Source organism: Sinohyriopsis cumingii, chromosome 15, assembly GCF_028554795.1.
Source record: "Sinohyriopsis cumingii isolate HCF-2022 chromosome 15, ASM2855479v2, whole genome shotgun sequence".
Taxonomy (NCBI): domain Eukaryota; kingdom Metazoa; phylum Mollusca; class Bivalvia; order Unionida; family Unionidae; genus Sinohyriopsis; species Sinohyriopsis cumingii.
Window position 1 is genome coordinate 135,392,685 of NC_142975.1, and position 18,787 is coordinate 135,411,471.

Consider the following 18,787-nt stretch of genomic DNA (forward strand, 5'->3'; position numbering starts at 1 on the left):
ACTTTTTAGAATTTTAATAAATAATCTATACCTGTGATTTTCGAACTCTAGATATATTAATAAATAAAAACTATAACTTCAAGATTTTTAGATCTTTGTTCATAAACCTAAACTTTCGAAATTTTAAAGTTTACATATGTGAAGAAAATTCAACAAATTTAAATAGTTTTTGACATCTGGAAATTTTGCTTTCATGAATGGCCACCTTTTAATTTTTCTTCAGATAAACCAACCCCAAAAGTCAGACGTGTGAAGTATATTGCTTTGTTTTCATTTAAACCGAGCGTGTCCATTGGATATTTCCTCTCAAAATCACACACACACACACACACACATCACACAACAGCTAAAACATCAAGCACAATATCAGTAATTAATCAACAATAATAATAATAATAATAAGAAGAAGAAGAAGAAGAAGAAGAATAGAAAACAAACATTAATTTATAACCCAACCATCATCATCATTACTGTTTTTATCATCATCCTGTTATCTGACATTTTGAATCTGCCAAAATCACATCTCAAATTTCACCTATTTCACGTAATGTTTCTTGGGTGTGTGTTGTTGTTGTTTTAAGCTACAGTATCAAGGTATTGTACATAATGATGTGCTGCATACGTATGCGTGGTGCCCGAGTGTACACAGCGGTGTTAAATAGAGGATATCCACGATTTTGTTTAGCAGATATGAAGAAACATTATCACGAGTGATGAAGAAGGTGAATTATTACGAGTGGAGAATCCACAGATGACAGAATGTCACTAGTGGCGAAGCCACACAACACAATACAAAGTATTTTCACTCCATGAGTGAAACATTTCCTAATAGCAATTCCAGATAGGCGTAGATTTTCTTTTCATTATATGTTTTTGAAGGCAAACCCGTCGAATTGCATTGATAGCCACCTCCCCCATGATACACAGTTACAGCAACAACATATATTGTATCTAATTGTGCATTTTGTAAAATTAATGAACGTTTTAAACGAGAAATGAAACGATATTTATTTTCGTTAATACATTTCTTGCGCTGACTGATACAATTAACACTATTGAGGTGGGGGCACAGTCATCACAGAGCAATAAAATACGATAAAATTCCAGAACTTCACGTCTTTAAATAAAAAATTTTAATAATTGCGACTTGACCTATTAGGAATTTACCTTTTTCTGCATTCCAAAGTGAACTATGTGGCCATTGCACGTCTAATTAGTTACCTATAGCTGCCCGCAAATTTCGATGGCCACCTAAATTGGGTGGGTAACACTGAATATGCAATAGATTCAAATCATATAAGGGGCCGACTGTTAAATTGGGGAGGGGGAGGAGGGCTGGTCTTTTCTTAAAAAGTCCGATCCCCAGACAGCTTTTAAATATTCTTGCTTGGGTTTGTTGAATGAAAACATAATTTTATTATACTACTTGAAGAAAATTATCTTGAGGTAAAAGGAAAAGACATCCTGGTTAGTAAAAAAATCTGAGTCATCCCTCCCCCAACTTGGTACTATTCATGAGGAAAGCTATTTGAAACATGTCAATATATATATATATATATATATATATATATATATATATATATATATATATATATATATATATATATATATATATATATATATATATATATATATATATATATATATAAAGTCTTGTCTTTTTCAAACTACAGATGTGTTGGGGACATTGACAAAATGGAAGGAAACAAATTAAGGTATACAATTTTGATAATCCAAGATTATCGAAACGTTCGGTTATGTTGTTGGCAGAACCACATATCTGGTCTAAAGTCACAGGTATGATATTACAATTAATGTGTGTGTGTGTGTGTGTGTGTGTGTGTGTGTGTGTGTGTGTTATCAGAGTCATTACTTTTTTAATGCCTCTTCTGGGCTAGACTAAGAATTTCCTATGTCATATCGAAATGTAAATGCTTCGCGTTTATGATATACAAAGAAATGCTAAATTTAGTTAGTAAATATTTGTGTTCGTGATATACAAAGTACTACTAAGATCAGTTAGTAAATGTTTCTGTTCGTGCTATACAGAGCAATACTAAGATCAATAATAAATATTTGTGTTCATTATATACAGAGCAATACTAAGATCAATTAGTAAATGTTTGTGTTCGTGATATACAGAGTAATACTAAGATCAATTAGTAAATGTTTGTGTTCAATATATACAGAGTAATACTAAGATCAATTAGTAAATGTTTGTGTTCGTGATATACAGAGTAATACTTAAATCAATTGGTAAATGTTTGTATTCATGATATACAGAGTAATACTAGATCAATAATAAATGGTTGTGTTCGTGATATACAGAGTAATACTAAGATCAGTTAGTAAATGTTTATGTTCGTGATATACAGAGTAATACTAAGATCAATTAGTAAATGTTTATGTTCATGATTTACAGAGTAATACTAAGATCAATAGTAAATGTTTATGTTCGTGATATACACAGTAATACTAAGATCAATTAGTAAATGTTTGTGTTCGTGATATACAGAGTAATACTAAGATCAATTAGTAAATGTTTGTATTCATTATATACAGAGTAATACTAAGATCAATTAGTAAATGTTTGTGTTCGTGATATACAGAGTAATACTAAGATCAATTAGTAAATGGTTGTGTTCGTGATATAAAGAGTAATACTAAGATCAATTAGTAAATGTTTATGTTCGTGATATACAGAGTAATACTAAGATCAATTAGTAAATGTTTATGTTCGTGATATACAGAGTAATACTAAGATCAATAGTAAATGTTTGTGTTCGTGATATACAGAGTAATACTAATATCAGTTAGTAAATGTTTATGTTCGTGATATACAAAGTAATAATAAGTTCAATTAGTCAATGTTTGTGTTCATGATATACAAAGTAATACTAGATCAATAATGAATATTTGTGTTCATTATATACAGAGTAATACTAAGATCAATTAGCAAATGTTTGTGTTCAATATATACAGAGTAATATTAAGATCAATTAGTAAATGTTTGTATTCATGATATACAGAGTAATACTAAGATCAATTGGCAAATGTTTGCGTTCGTGATATACAAAGTACTACTAAGATCAATTAGTAAATGTTTGCGTTCGTGATATGCAGAAAAATACTAAGATCAATTAATAAATGTTTGTGTTCGTGATATACAGAAAAATACTAAGATCAATTAGCAAATGTTTGTGTTCGTGTTATAAAGAGTAATACTAAAATCAGTAAGTAAATGTTTGCGTTCGTGATATGCAGAAAAATACTAAGATCAATTAGTAAATGTTTGTGTTCGTGTTATAAAGAGTAATACTAAAATCGATTAGTAAATGTTTGTGTTCATGATATACTTAAACATTCTAATCATTGTTTATTGAAAATGAAAAGCACCATATATACTCGCGTATAAGTCAGGATAGACTGCAACCAACATAGACCCAGATTTGTTGGCGCATTATGCGATGTAATTTCTCCTAAAAAAAAAACTGCTTAGAACCAGATATTCCAACGGATGAATTGGACGGCAGATCTGGGTGTTTGCCACTTGACACGATTTATAACCATGCACATACGGTAAGATCTGCCAATTCAGTACAAAGTGTGTGTGTGTGTGTGTGTGTGTGTGTGTGTGTGTGTGTGTGTGTGTGTGTGTGTGTGTGTGTGTGTGTGTGTAACGGACATAACTAAAATTCATATCTGGCCAAGATAACTGAGTGGGATATTTTTTGTTTGCATGTTTGCTTTTCTGGTATGTTTTATTTTGTTGTGTTATTTTAGAACGTTCAAGAAATATATGTATCATAGCTAAGCCCCGGGTGGTCGAGATGTTTTAGGCGCTCGCTTTTATAGTCCACTAACAGAACTCTCCTCCACTCACACAACACTCCTCTGTCTGAATGAGTCCGAGTCTCGGCACGACCAACGTGGGTGTATGAGAAAGCTTGCCTTCAGCTTTCCATAAGTCGATGGTTCTTCCCAGGGTCTTCCAGTTTCTTACGCCACCAAAATATACTGGCCGACATGAATATTCTAACCTGTGCTAAAATACTCTACAAATCCAAAGCAAATCTGTATTATATCACTGATAATGTTGAAAGTATCGCTCTAAGGGCTTTAAATTTCTCTGATATATTAAATTTAGCGAAGAAGTGGGGCTCTTTTGGCAAATAGTGACATTGAAGTGTCAATCACGCGTAATCTGTAAGCTATTACGTATATCAAATAAACAAACCACGCTTTTGAAAGGATTGCGCTATAAAAAAAAAAAAGAATACTATTAAGATAATGAATACAATTATCATCAGACAAACAAATGTCAAAACTATCATCAGACAAACTGATGTCAAAACTATCATCAGACAAGCTGATGTCAAAACTATCATCAGACAAACTGATGTCAAAACTATCACTGATGTCAAAACTATCATCAGACACACTGGTGTCAAAACTATCATCAGACACACTGGTGTCAAAACTATCATCAGACAAACTGATGTCAAAACTATCATCAGACAAGCTGATGTCAAAACTATCAGACAAGCTGATGTCAAAACTATCATCAGACAAACTGATGTCAAAACTATCATCAGACAAACTGATGTCAAAACTGTAAGATAAGCCCATGTCAAAACTATCATCAAAGAAAGTGATGTCAAAACTATCAGACAAGCTGATATCAAAACTATCATCAAACTGATGTCAAAACTTATATCAGACAAGCTGATGTCAAAACTATCAGATAAAGTGATGTCGAAAATATTATCAGAAAAAACAGATGTCTAAATTATCATCAGACAAGCTGATGTCAAAATTATCATCAAACCGATGTCAAAATTATCATCAGACAAACTGATGTAAAAACTGCCAGACAAGCTGATGTCAAAACTATCAGACAAACTGATGTCAAAATTATCATCAGGCAAACTCACTATTAATAACTTTATACATGGATTGACAGTTCATAACTTTATCCATGGATTGAATTTTGATAACGTTATGTATATTTGATTAAATTTAATTGCTTTTAATTTAGTTCCTTGTAAGTTTAAAAAGTATGTATTCTATTACTTGCTATTGTAATGTAACTTTATTTATAGGAAAAGAGTTCAGTTCTGACTGATTTTTCTTTTTTGACGTAAACATCTTTATAGAAACATTGTATCTAATGCTGACCTAGTTCCTGACCTTAATTCAAAACCTTTGATGTTTGTAATAAACAACTTTTGAAAAAATTCTTTCATAGAGTAAGATTCATAAAGTAGAATCAACGCCATACTTGGAATACGTGTTAAGTAACATGTATCAATTAGGTTTTTCCAGAGGATTGACCCACATCCGGGCATCTGTTTTGCGTTATAGATTTATTACTGATGTTTTGAGAAATAATAGTTATACTTGCCTTAACATTGGCGACGTCCAGGTGTTTTATGTTGTGACCAATTTTGGGGCTAATTACTTTATTTTATTTTAAAGAAAAATGATTCTTTTCACTGGAATACTAGTGTTCAAAATTATTTCTTGGACAAGGACATTCATCGAAATTTATACAAAACTCAAATTAGAATATTATTTTCTTTGATTCAACAAAGAACTGTTGACAATCAGTACGACATTGTCTACAGCATACGTCATCGCCTTCCATTATGGATTTCATCACGATTCGAACTCAGTTTCATTAGGACTTTTTATTATTAGGACAGCTATTTTTTAATTCTTTTTCTTTGGGGGGGGGGGAGGATTTGATTCGTAAAACCGTAATGTTTTTAATCATTTTTAACCTTTTTTTTTGAAAAATAAATTATTTGTTAAATTTTATAAAGCTAATTGTCTTTACCTTTTTCTTGTTACGTTTTTTAAGAGCCTAAACACGTAATAATAATGTTATCCATGGATTGTCTGTTGATAACTTCTGTTAGGTTTCAAAGCTTAGACCTTGTATTGGGAAATAACTTTCCGCTCAATTACGTTTGAAGAACCTGAGTGATTGAAATTTAATTTGTTTCTTGCATATTACTTTACTCGGTAAAATATAAGAAAAACCGAGGATTATTCTGATTCGGCTGATGTCAGCTTTATGACTAGGTTTCAAATTACAAACAATACAAGACGCCATAAAAGCAATTACATGTGCTTTTGTATGACGCACGTGGATTCTATAGGTATTATGTACATTCCTGTGTTATGATGTTCTATGTACTTAGATATATATTACATATTAATGGTGCAAACCGTGCTATAAACAAAACTATCTGGAGTGTTATCAATTATCAGTTGGCAAAAGAACGACAATTCTTCCCTTTACAGTATAATCACTGCAATTAATTAATGAATGGTTTCATTATTAAGCAAATTATGTATATAATATCGTTCATATTGGACGAAACACACACACACACACACACACACACACACACACACACACACACACACAAATTGCCGAGCTCCACTTGCCTTGCGGACGACAGCACTGTAATGGCTAATTCCCATCACTCGACGCAGCACGTGCCTAATTAAATTTCTCGCTATCCGAAAAAAAAGTATAGACTTGGATATAACGCAGATGAAAGCTACACTATGTTTTTCACTAACAAAAGAGCGTATGTTGTCCTATCTTTTCTACTTGACAACTCTCAAATCTCAGCAGTCAAAAGTAAGAACTATACCGATATACCTCTAAGAAGAAGCATGCATAAGGGCAAATATATGTTGAACAAGCTAATTTATTAGAGTGGTTGTTTTAAAAGGTGATCTACAAGTCATACTTTAAGAAATATTACTGAAAGTAAGAGTCAAAAATATAATATTTTAAAAATTATTTGTGACTATAATCAGATTGTGTTTTTATATGAATGAAACGGAAATCATTCATACCGTCTCCATTGCCCCTGCTTCCAAATTTACGTACTCTTTATTGTACCAAATGGCATTTAATTTATTAAAAGTTGCAAAAATAATTAATATACCATCTATCACGTATGCTAACTTGTTGTTGGAATTAGTGTCGCAGTCAACATTAAGCAAGGGAGAGAACTCGTGATACCGAGATTCACATGCCAACAAACAAGAGCCATGAAAGTATTAAATTAACAATTTTGTGTAAATTTAAATCTCATTTCATTTAGCAGATAACTTAATCATTGCTTAATTGGGAAATAAACCTTCGACCGAATATCTTAATTACAACCATTCTATCTTGCAAGAAAAATGAATCCTAATTCGTTTTCATAAAGTGAGCATCAATAGAGATGCAAATATTACAGTATTTTCTTGCTTACATCGCGTGTCATTCGTCTATTTTCTTCATTCAAAACAACTCATAAAATATTTTTTAAATCCAAACTTTATTGAAATAGGCATAAACAAGTATATAATTTACTTTTGCAAACTTAAGAAAAATTCATTGTGTATGTAAGTACTGATAGTCTCTGGCGTCCTTTTGCCATTATATTGTAAGCAGTCGTATGGCGACTCTTTGAGATAACCCCTATACTAAATGACCTCTGTGTGAGGACCACCGTGTGAGACATGCACCTCATTATCCTTACATATTCCGTCATCTCAGTCTTATGATTTTTGGCATTCTCCGTGCCATTCATATTCCATGGCAATCCCTAGTCACATTGTGTTATTGCGAAATATCTCATTATATATCTGGCGTTGTGTTATTGCGAAACATAGCATTGTATATCAGGTGTTGTATTATTGCGAAATATCTCACTGCATATCAGGCGTGTTATTGCGAAATACCTCACTGCATATCAGGCGTGTTATTGCGAAATACCTCACTGCATATCAGGCGTTTTAATTCACTCCTGGTATTTGACCGAAGACTAATATTTTCTCTGACATTTATTTTTGGGGCGTCTGCTCCATTAGCGATAAAACATGTGTACGGAATAATATGGTTCCTGCATGCTATAATTCATGTTCGCTAGCCAAGGTTCCGGTATGGTAACTCTATCTACACATTGGTGGATCGAGCAGATATTTTAGAGCTTTATCATAACTAACAATTATTGGATTTCATGAGTTGTCTCCCTTAATATGTAATGCCAACTAACCACATTGTGTAACAGCGGTGCATTTTGAACGGCCGAAAACAGTGGAGGCGATTGGCTTTAAAAGGATACGTTATAAGTTTAACATCGATGTATGACTACGTACAAGAGAGAAGCCATTATAAGTGTATTTGAGTCACTTGTAGAAATACGGACCGACCGTGGAATGCTTATTTATGAGTCCATTCAAGTTGTGTACTCAACTTTCTCAATCATATAGGAACAGTGTTCAAATTTAAGCAACATAATTTTTATTGGATGCGGTGGCTTCTCGCCGCATCCAACGAAATTCACAGACACGAAGCACGGAAATATCTGCTCGATCGGCCAAGGTGTAGATAGGATTATCATATCGGAACCTTGGCTAGCGAAGATGGTCATAATTATTCCAGTTACTATCATCAGCCAAGACTTCGTCAACAAGTGATAGTACTAATCTTGATGCATAATATTGATAGTTATTCTACTGACCTTGACTTTCGTACTTAAGTCGTAAGGAGTTTCTTCCATCAGAAAGTATGGTTCAAGCCAATACTCGCTGAACACTTTTTGCCGTCATTTGCCTGCCTGCGTTACGATAATTTGACATCGTCAGGAATTACTTTCTCGAACCAGTTCGATCGCGGGGCCCCGAGTGGCCGAGTGGTCTAAAGCGCTCTTCGTTACGGATCACTGCCATCTCACCTCTGTCTGCGGCGGTTCGAGTCTAAGATTCAGCCAATGTGGGCATGTGAGAAAGCTTGCCAGTAGCTTCTCGTGGGTCGGTGGTTCTTTCCGGGGTTTTCCGGGTTCTTCCTCCACCATTAATACTGGCCGCCATGTATAGCCTGTCGTGCTGAAAAATGGCGTTAAACCCCACAACAACCACAAAAAGTTCGATCGCAGCTGTATTTTACTTTCTGTTTTACGAATCGTTTTATGTCTCTATAAATAATCTTCTCTACATTCTCTGGAGTAGTTTCTTATGTCTTGTAATTAATATAAAATACCATAAAGCCTGAATTTAGTAACCTTTGTAAAGGCCCATTTCAAAATGCAAGCAAACTATTTTAATTTATTATCTTTGTTGTGTTTAATGTCGAATGTCTTTTTATCGCTTTTTTCTCACTGAGTTGATAACTTGTCAAGTACATGTACTAATGGAATATTTTTAATTCATGTGTACGAATTTTCGTTTATTTTCATAAAATGACATTTTTTCATACTTAAAGTTATGGAATAGGGAAAGGGTCTTATCACTTCCACACAAGTATCATTGTTCGTTGATCTGTAAATTCGTGATTTGTATCACCACAAAATCCAAAATATTCGGTACCACACAAACAACGATAAAGCTCCCGTATTAAATGTAGACCAGCATTTGACTCTTTTATTCAGCGTATGAATACCCATCTATATACCATACAGTATCAAAATTACATCTATTAAAGGTTCACTATTGCGTGCTCATGCAGAACAATAAGTACTGGATATTTGTTTTTCAAATAAAAAAAAGTTCTTTTGAACAGTAATTTTACCCATCCACGATTACATATCTATGCTGATTTTTTTCTTCAGGTCTGGAATACTCTCTTCGATTCCTTAATTTTTTCTACCATTCGAGTTTTAAAATATGTTCTCGCAAAAGTTAAGGCTTTCATTTTACAGGTTCTTTTGTTTCATAGTCTTCTTCTTCCTCTAAGATTCTGATCTTCAACTTCTTTGCTCGGTAACTTTCGTTGTCATACTGTCTGACAAATAGGCAACCACGACACTTCTCAATTGAGGCATTCGAGGCGAATACAGCGTCATAAAGAAGCCCGGCTAGTACTCCACCGAGGATCGGACCAACCCAGTACACCTTAGGATTGAAAGTAAATTTTTCAGGAGTTAGAGGATTTGACAGCCACAGAATACTTCACATTAGTATTTTTAAAAATATAAATGTAACTCAGAATTGTACATTTCTCTTCGAATCGGTCTAATTATTTTATATAATTGCGATAATACGTTTGACATAAGTACCCTTTACTGCACAGTTACATGGAAAAGCAAATGAGTTTTTGAAAAGTCTATAACTGATATTGTAGTAGATCGTATACTTAATCACCTGACGTCAGGTTGATTGTTAAAACATGGATTCACATGAGCTTCACTTAGTTACGAAAAACAATCTGGGTAGAAATAACAGTTTTTGCAATTCATTGGTTAATACGACCGAAGATCATGTCAACATATTATATCAACGACTGGGACGCAATAAAACATTTCATTTATACATCTTATTTTTCTATATGTAATGGACATCGCACCGAAGTTAATACTATCCGCAACAAGCACCACCATCATAGATATTTACCCAGTGATCCGTCCACATACCCATGACAACGGCCGGACCATAACTACGAGCAGGATTCATGCTGGAGCCAGTATACTTTACCTGATAAAGAAAAAGGCATATCAAGTAATAAATACGAAGAACAAGAAATAGAAAATACCCTTTTTCAGTTATTAATGATCAAACATCCAATTCAGAAAGAAAGAAGATAGAGATAATAGAAAATCACTGATACTGACCGCAAACAGGTGACACACTGTCACAGACATTCCTATAGTGAGAGGAAATGAGCCTCCTAGATCCTTCCTGCGTTTGTCACATGACGCAAACACTGTTAGAACGAGAATAAAAGAGATGCAAAATTCTACACCGACACACATTGCATAATTAACTCCTGGACCAATGAAGGTACAGCCCAGAAACCCCTGTATTTCTATTGGAGTAACAAACTTCAAAATTCCTGCACCAGCAATTGCACCAAATAGCTGACCTACAATGTATAGAAACCCGCGTGCCAAACTGATACGGCGCGTGATCAACATGGCGCATGTGACAGCTGGGTTAACATGTCCACCACTAATATGTCCGATGATCCAAATTACGGTTGACACACCAAGTCCAAAGGCAAGTGCGATTTGAACAACGTCCGTAGACGAATAATTGTAACTTGGATATACTGCAGTATCATTGAGTCTAATAACAAATTCACTATCACTCTGCCATCCCTGAATACAAGAGCCACAACCTACAAGCACAAGAATCAACGTCCCAAAAATCTCCGCTGCCACAGCTTTCCAGAGGCGGAGAGATGTAATATCGTCCACACTGGTAAGCATCTTGAATTTTTCCACATTCTCAGGAAACTTTTCATCATAATCATATTTTAGTATTCCCTTGAAATCACCAGGCGTATGATTCTTATCTGGCCTCCAAACATTCTCATGAGAAGGACCTCGACTGTGAGAGCTGTGTTTAGACATCTGTTTGAATGAATGTGCGGGATTCTCCAAATCTTCGCTCTTTCCAACTCTTTGTTTCTTTTAGGCGTCCACAGTATGTGGCTATATGAAGAAAACCATCGACACTGAGCGGCTGTATGAATGAAGGCGTCGACACAAAGTGGCTGTAGAAATGAAGGCGTCGACACAAAGTGGCTGAAGGAAGGAATAAAAAAAAATATTGAGTTAAATAAGCTGTTACGTACAGAATAGCACGCTTAAGTTCAACAAAATCCAACACGGTTTGTGGCGTAAATTTAAACAAACAACAAACTTGAAAGATTTTCCCGAAGCCAGTCAACGTCCGGTTAATTATATACATGTCTATGAATCACTCGATCTGTAACAATGAATTTACGATAAAGTACCATTTTTAGAGGTAATTATGTGTAACGGTGTCGCATTCCAAAAAATAGGAATATACACATAAACACGAGGTATATATAAGTACTACCATAACAGCGCCTTGTCAATAAACTGTACATTGAACAGACTTTACTTAGAAAAAAGAAAGCATATCTAGACTGGAACAGTTAGCTAAGTATCCAACGTTTTATAAATAAGCCGGATTCAGATTAACTGCTTTGCTTTTACTGATATCTTGCCTGGGAAATGAGAGTTAAGTGGCTTTCAAAAAAACAGACAGATAAATAAGGTACGAATTCCTTCCTTTATAATCTATTTATAGCTCTGTAATACTGACATCATCCTTTCAAATTGTGTGGCTTTCCATGTAGCTGTACCCATATCTCTCTCTCTCTCTCTCTCTCTCTCTCTCTCTCTCAATTTTATTGTGAAAATGATCAAAGAAAATATATCTTTTGAGGAAGTGCGTGGTTAAAATTAAAACCATTTGCAAGTGTACTGTGTAATACATTTTTCTTTTAGTAAGGTTCTTTTTAGTGAGAAATTTGAATCACATGGAAGACAAGTTTTACGAATTAGATCAAATTGTATTTAAGGAGGCACTAACTTCGAAGACAATATTGTGCGACAAGATGTCCCCAGTAGATAAATTCATAGTCAGTTTTTCGACAGTATCATGAAATATGTTGTGTGTGTGTGTGGGTGTGGGTGTGGGTGTGTGATTTAGATTTTCAACGTTCGTTTAACACTTTTCCAGTCATATCGCTACGATGTCTGCAGTTCAAAGTGATGTCTAGCACTGAGGCATCATGCTGCAGACAAGTAACATGATAGCCAACCCAGGCACATTATCCTGACACCAGGACGACCAGTCCTAACACTAACGTCTTGATGCTGAGCACCTGACGAGGCAGCTGTTAGTACCAGTTTTAGAAGTCTTTGGTATGACTCGGTCGGAGTTCGAACCCACGACCTCCCATATCCGGGGTAGACGCTCTATCCACAAGGGAACCGGAGCGGTCCTGAAATCTCTCATGAACACTTTTCAATATGTCTCGTACATATGACGAATGTTCTATATACGTTCTCCCCCTCCCACTTATCTCCCCTTTGTTTTACATTACAAGGTAATACTTTTTACTGTTTAGACGATTTTCATATCTTCCAGTTTAATATACCTAATGTCGAAATGTGAAAGGAACAGAACAAGAAAAGAACGGAAGAAACACGGCAACAAACTAAAAGTGGACGAATAAATTAAAGACAAATAACAGACAAACAAAGGCAGTCCTCACTATGAAAAGATAAATATACAGATGCACTGAAAAAACTGATCGAAAACTGTAAATTAGCAGTTAACTTGTAAAAAGTAAGAACCATCGTCTCCAAATTATTAGACTGTCCTTGTTGTGTTGGGCAATTACACGTAATATAATTGGCGTTAACGTTTACGATTTTACCTACCTACCTACCTACCTACCTACATACATACATACATACCATGCTAGAAGTAAAACAAAGTCCGGAGCGCGCGATCACATACACACGCACGCACACACACACACACACTGAAAAAAAAATGTTTTTAATATAGTGCAGGTGATTCAGCCAGGTGATTCACTGTACTCTAGCATGAAGAAAACAAATAAACTTCAATGTCCGGCACTTGGACTGTCCTTGGCACTGACAGTCGTGTCAAAATAATGCGTGATCGGAATAAATAAGTGAATGACTTTGTTTATTGTTTAGTACCTGTAGTTCACCCAGGTAATTCATTAGACTCTGTCTTCGGGAAAACAAAGAAGAAAACTATACGTTAATGACTGATACATGAACCTTCCTACTCGTGTACAGTAGGATATGCATATGGTGTCATAAGGACAATTTTGCTACTGAATTTTCCTCACCAAAATGACTTGTAATACATATGTAACAAGTCACGTTAATGTCAATAATGTAAATATTACGATACCTTTTCTGTTTTGGAATGTTTGTGGCATACAAAATAGGTTACTGTGTCCAGGCGTTGTTAGTTTTGCTCAAATGTGTGAGATTCCCTTCTGTACAGACGTAATTAGATGACACTAATTTAGCAGGAAGTAAAGAACTGAATCCCATCTAAAAATAATAAATTGATTGGCGAAAATCCGGTAGTATTGAATTCTTTTATAATCCCAAAATAATCCACGACTGTATCTGATGTACCGACTGCTTGAGAAGATAGTATGTTGGTTAAGCTATTTAAAGACTTCGTACTATGGCGAAAACCAAAAAACGTTTCCTATAAATACTGAATAAATTAGAACTGATAGCGATATTGCTGTAAACAATCTGTAGATCATTATACTAAAAAATACGGGAGATACCATTGTTTGAGTTTTATTATCGACATATATTTGCAGTGCTTACTATTCAACCTTTTCATCTTGAGAGATAATGACACACAGGCAAATGACAGATAAAACAGTCGCCATCCTAGGTCAAGATCAAGCGGAATACTTCGTGCTTTTTCCAGTCGCTTTATGTATCAACCAAACTGCAATAATTGATCGAAGAGAACAAAAGATCCCATTTTGCCAAGCACACATTGAGACAGCTTATAGTGAATACATACGAGGAACTGAAACTGAACGAACATAATCTTGCAAATATTCATTTATTAGGTTAAGCAAATCTAATAAACTTTATTGCTTGTGAGTTTTAGGCCATAACATGTTGAGCGAGAGACTAACTGACCGACTGGTTACCGAACTAATATAATAAAGTTTTTTTAAAAAAATTATAGTTAGAAAATAGGAAGATGAACATATGGATATGTTAAATGAATAGTCAAGGAAACATCATCCGCTACCTACCGTTAAGGCTGAGTTGATTACAATGTCTGAGTAAATGTGTTACTTCAAACCTATGTTTAATTTAACAGCGAGGACTATCTGCACCTAAAATTCACCGGTAGGGTGCCATCGTTTTCCTTCACACCGGTTGGGTGCTATTTTCCTTTTATATAAATATCACTGAACGTATAAAAATATTTCCACACCAATACATCTGAATACGTGTTTACTTCCCTTCGTGATTTTATTGTATGAGCAATAATTTTCAGTTTTGATTAGGAAATACCTGCTCAGGGGCTGTAAGAAAAACTGACTTGATCTAGCTATAACCTGTTTAACGAGTTAAGCACTTCTATTTTTAGATAAAGAAAAATCGTATGATGTTTCTTGACGGTGGTATTTGTCAATTAATTATCGAATAACATGGACTTGATTGGATATTTACCAGATGGAATCCCCAGTTTAGCGTGAATCAATGATGTATAGGGTAAAAAAGAAAGCTTATCAGTCCGATTTGCGTAAGCAGATAAAATGTTCTGTGTAACACTTAACATAGGGAACGAAATAGTGTTTTTTGCTATTTGTTCCCTGGTAGCATGCAAACTATGAACTTTTTTTATAACGTCGACATTTGCTATCCAGTTGTCGTGAAAGTTTTAAAATAAACTTTTGATTTTTGTTTCAATCGCTAAGCAATTTTTAACCATATTAAACGCTGATTTTATATAAATAAAAAAAACTCATAAGCGTTAGCCAATGATCCGATATGCTAATATCTACATTTCGGAACTTTGGCTTTCAAAGATGGGGAAACCTTCGGAAACAAATATCGTAACACCTATTTATATATATATTAAAATAGATTATATATTGATAGATTAAATGAAATACTCAATGCAAGACGACTAACGCACATATTTACTACTATTACTGCCCTTCACTGCCAACTCACTTCTGTTCATGTGGGTTCGAGTCTCTAGCTTGGCCTGTGTGGTTTTTTCCCCGGATTCTTCTTCCACCAGTTATACTGGCCGCCAAGTATAGCATATCTGGACTTGTGTCACAATTATTACTTCCGGCTGAGTACCTACGAATGTGGTCCCAGACTACTTTGCTTATGTACTGTGTTCGACAAAAACTAAATCTCAGGAAACCAATTTTAAAGCATACATAGCAAGAGCACCACCGCCCTCTTCGTGTTTTTCTTATGCGTTTATTTTACTAAATTTATACTGATTTTATGTCATTTTGATATACTGAAACTGGCAAAGTCTGCTTGACTTATGTAAGACGATTTGCCGATTTGCCGTCCACATATGTAAATTCATAATTTCACAATCACTCAAAGATAAACATCTTCTGCTAGTGATAGTGTTGTTTGGAGTGGTTGTTTGTTTTATTTTTATTTATTTATTTATTTATTTATTTTTTTTTTTTTTTTAATTTTTTTTATTTTTTTTTTTTTTTTTTGCATATGGGTATTTTTGGGCTGTTTTAGTTTCTGAAGAAAAAGAGTACTTCCTTGTTGGACTTTCTCTTTTAACTACATAGAGAAAGTTTTACAATAATAGCAGCTTGGTGTACCAGGAACTAACTGATCATGTAAATAGAACTGTGTGCTCGACAATATTGGACTGTCTTTCGCACTTTGATGTTGTAATACAAGGATAGTGGACCGTCCCAAACGAAGTAAAACCTCCTTATTTTGGACAAGAATCTATTTTCATCGATGACATCAAGTCTATTTTCCACTTCATAGTGGGGAGGGGGGAGGGTATTGGCAGAAACGCTGGAGTTTAAATCAAATTACATGCACGTTCTAAAACGATACCAACAATAATTTCCTTCCAAAAGGTTGATCTTATATTCTTCATGGACGTTCTTTTCAGTCATTCATAAATTTTATTGTGTCCGTGTAAATACATCGGACGCTTTAAAGGGTCGACTCAGAATATATTTGTGCAAATCTTCTTAATTTTGTATCTAAAATTGGGGTGATACTTGAAGGAGCAATGTTTTATAAATTGTCATAAATTTTACTTTGAAGATTGTGTTCAGTCTTGAAAAGCTACAAAAATACGTTGAGCAAGGTCAGTCTTAGACACACGAATATGTTTCTAAGACTCAAACTAGGGTATGATCAGAGCAGTGTTGTAACATTACTCCTTAATGTGTAATTTGAGACAAAGATAGCGGGTAGACCTCGCAATGCTTTCATGCTAATTTATTGGTAATAAAAGACTATTCTCTGCTGTCTCCGATAGGATGAAATTGTTTTCATGCACTTTAATGGATTCTCCTAGAATTAAAGTAATTTGTTGTGTAATTTGTAAAGCAGCAGAGGCGCAAGTCATCAGGCGTGTCATGGTATTGTAGTGTGTTACGAAATGAAATGCTCTCTCTCTCTCTCTCTCTCTCTCTCTGCAAATCCTTCAGTTTTGCATCCAGTTATCGCCTGAAAGAAAAAAGATATCTTTCCTTTTGATTTGATGTCATGTTTCATGCAATATTCCACTTCATTCTTGTAGCTTTGTATTTTGTTGGTTTGAATTTACCGCATGACGTCATCAGTAGCCATACTGATAGTTCGCTCAAAGATTTATTATTAAACTTTATATAGTGTTCCCAATCGCTTAGAAGTTGAAATAGTTTTGTTGAATGTCATGAAAATATCGCGAACATACCCAAATACACAAAAATAAGAAAGAAAAAAATAAACACAACAGGTTTTCTGTCAATATCAATATTTATCATTTATGTGCTGATTTTGCTTTAGTATGCCTTGCTGCTAATTGCAAATCTTGGTAACCTTATGTAAGGAAAAACTGCCAAACTTGTCCACTATCCAGGTGAGATGGAAAGAAAACTGTTTGCTAGCAACATTCGCCGGAAGCGTCTATTGTATTGAATTGGCCGATAACATGACATGGCTTCACGCTGATGTTTACGATATCTTCAAGTAAAACGATTAATTGACACGCGAAGAAAACCATTAATTGACACGCAAAGAGTAAACAAGATGTTGTTGTTGTAGGGTTTAACGCCATTTTTCAGCTCAAGATAGGCTATACATGGCGGCCAGTATTAATGGTGGAGGAAGAACCTGGGGAAAAAAAACGGAAAGAACCACCGACCCACGAGAAGCTACTGGCAAGCTTTCTCACATAACCACATTAGCCGAATCCGAGACTCGAAACGACGGAGACAGAGGTGAGATGGCAATGATCCGTAACGGTGAGCGCTTTAGACCACTCGGCCACTCGGGGCCCCTAAACAAGATGTAAAAAAGTCACTGACAAGTAGAGGTTAGTGATATCCATATATATATATATATATATATATATATATATATATATATATATATATATATATATATATATATATATATATATATATATATATAATGAGAGACAGACAGAAATAAATGTCTTTTTCTCCATTTTTTATTTCTTTAATTGCTTGCTCGGATTTTGTTTGTCCAAGAAGCGTGTAAGATATGTACCCGATGGTCGAAAGCGTTGTTAAACTAGGACAGTAACCGACATTTTTGTGGATGCAAAGGCTAGCAACGACCAGATCACCAAAGGGAACAAATTTCCAAACATAGCCTGTAATCTTGAACCACGGAAAGCCAAAAACTTTTGACAGTCTTAATTTAAACACTTAATTGGCAAAATCGATTATCGTTTATGCTAAATGTCATAACTCTTACACTTAGCACAGAAACGATTAATGTGAATAGTTTGTGTTACACGGAATAGCTGCAAAGAAAACGAACTAGGGAGATTTGTTGTATAAAAATGCCCCTTACCTTTTAATTTAACATCAATTACGTTCCTCGCCTCATTTTCGAAATTTGTGTGATATATCCTTGTTGTAATACGTAGTTCTATTGTGACACTTTCGAGTTTCACTTATCACTGTGTCATCCATTTTGGTAACTGAACTTCTTACACCTCTTGTATCGAATGTCACGGAACATTAAACGGAGTGTTCAATATTGTGTTACCTGGACCCGGTATTCCACGTGACTGGGACGACGGTTCGGTATGAAAAGCTTGGGCACGCCTGATCGGTCTTTTTTTTATCTTCATGCAAGACGGAGATAATTTTGTATGGAGGTGACTTTTTTATATAGGTTATGTACCCATTGCTCTAGGTCGATTTAAAGCAACCATCAGTGACCATCAACATATTATGTTGTATAAA

The 18,787-nt window shown here is 34.7% G+C and overlaps 1 protein-coding gene across 2 annotated transcripts; it reads right to left on the reverse strand.

Moving 5' to 3' along the window:
- Positions 1-7,327: 7,327 nt before the first annotated feature.
- LOC149782839 (aquaporin AQPcic-like) lies at positions 7,328-18,486 on the reverse strand. 2 transcript variants are annotated; one of them, XM_089934367.1, is made up of 4 exons: positions 18,390-18,486; positions 10,620-11,503; positions 10,402-10,482; positions 7,328-9,903 (listed from the first exon to the last, which is right to left on the reverse strand). In XM_089934367.1, exons 2-4 carry the CDS (start codon positions 11,358-11,360, stop codon positions 9,700-9,702), a joined length of 1,026 nt encoding a protein of 341 aa, XP_089790493.1. In that variant the 5' UTR covers positions 11,361-11,503; positions 18,390-18,486; the 3' UTR covers positions 7,328-9,699. The 2 variants fall into 2 exon arrangements, with proteins under 2 accessions (XP_089790493.1, XP_089790492.1); XM_089934366.1 differs by lacking the exon at positions 18,390-18,486 and adding an exon at positions 13,717-14,028.
- Positions 18,487-18,787: the final 301 nt, after the last annotated feature.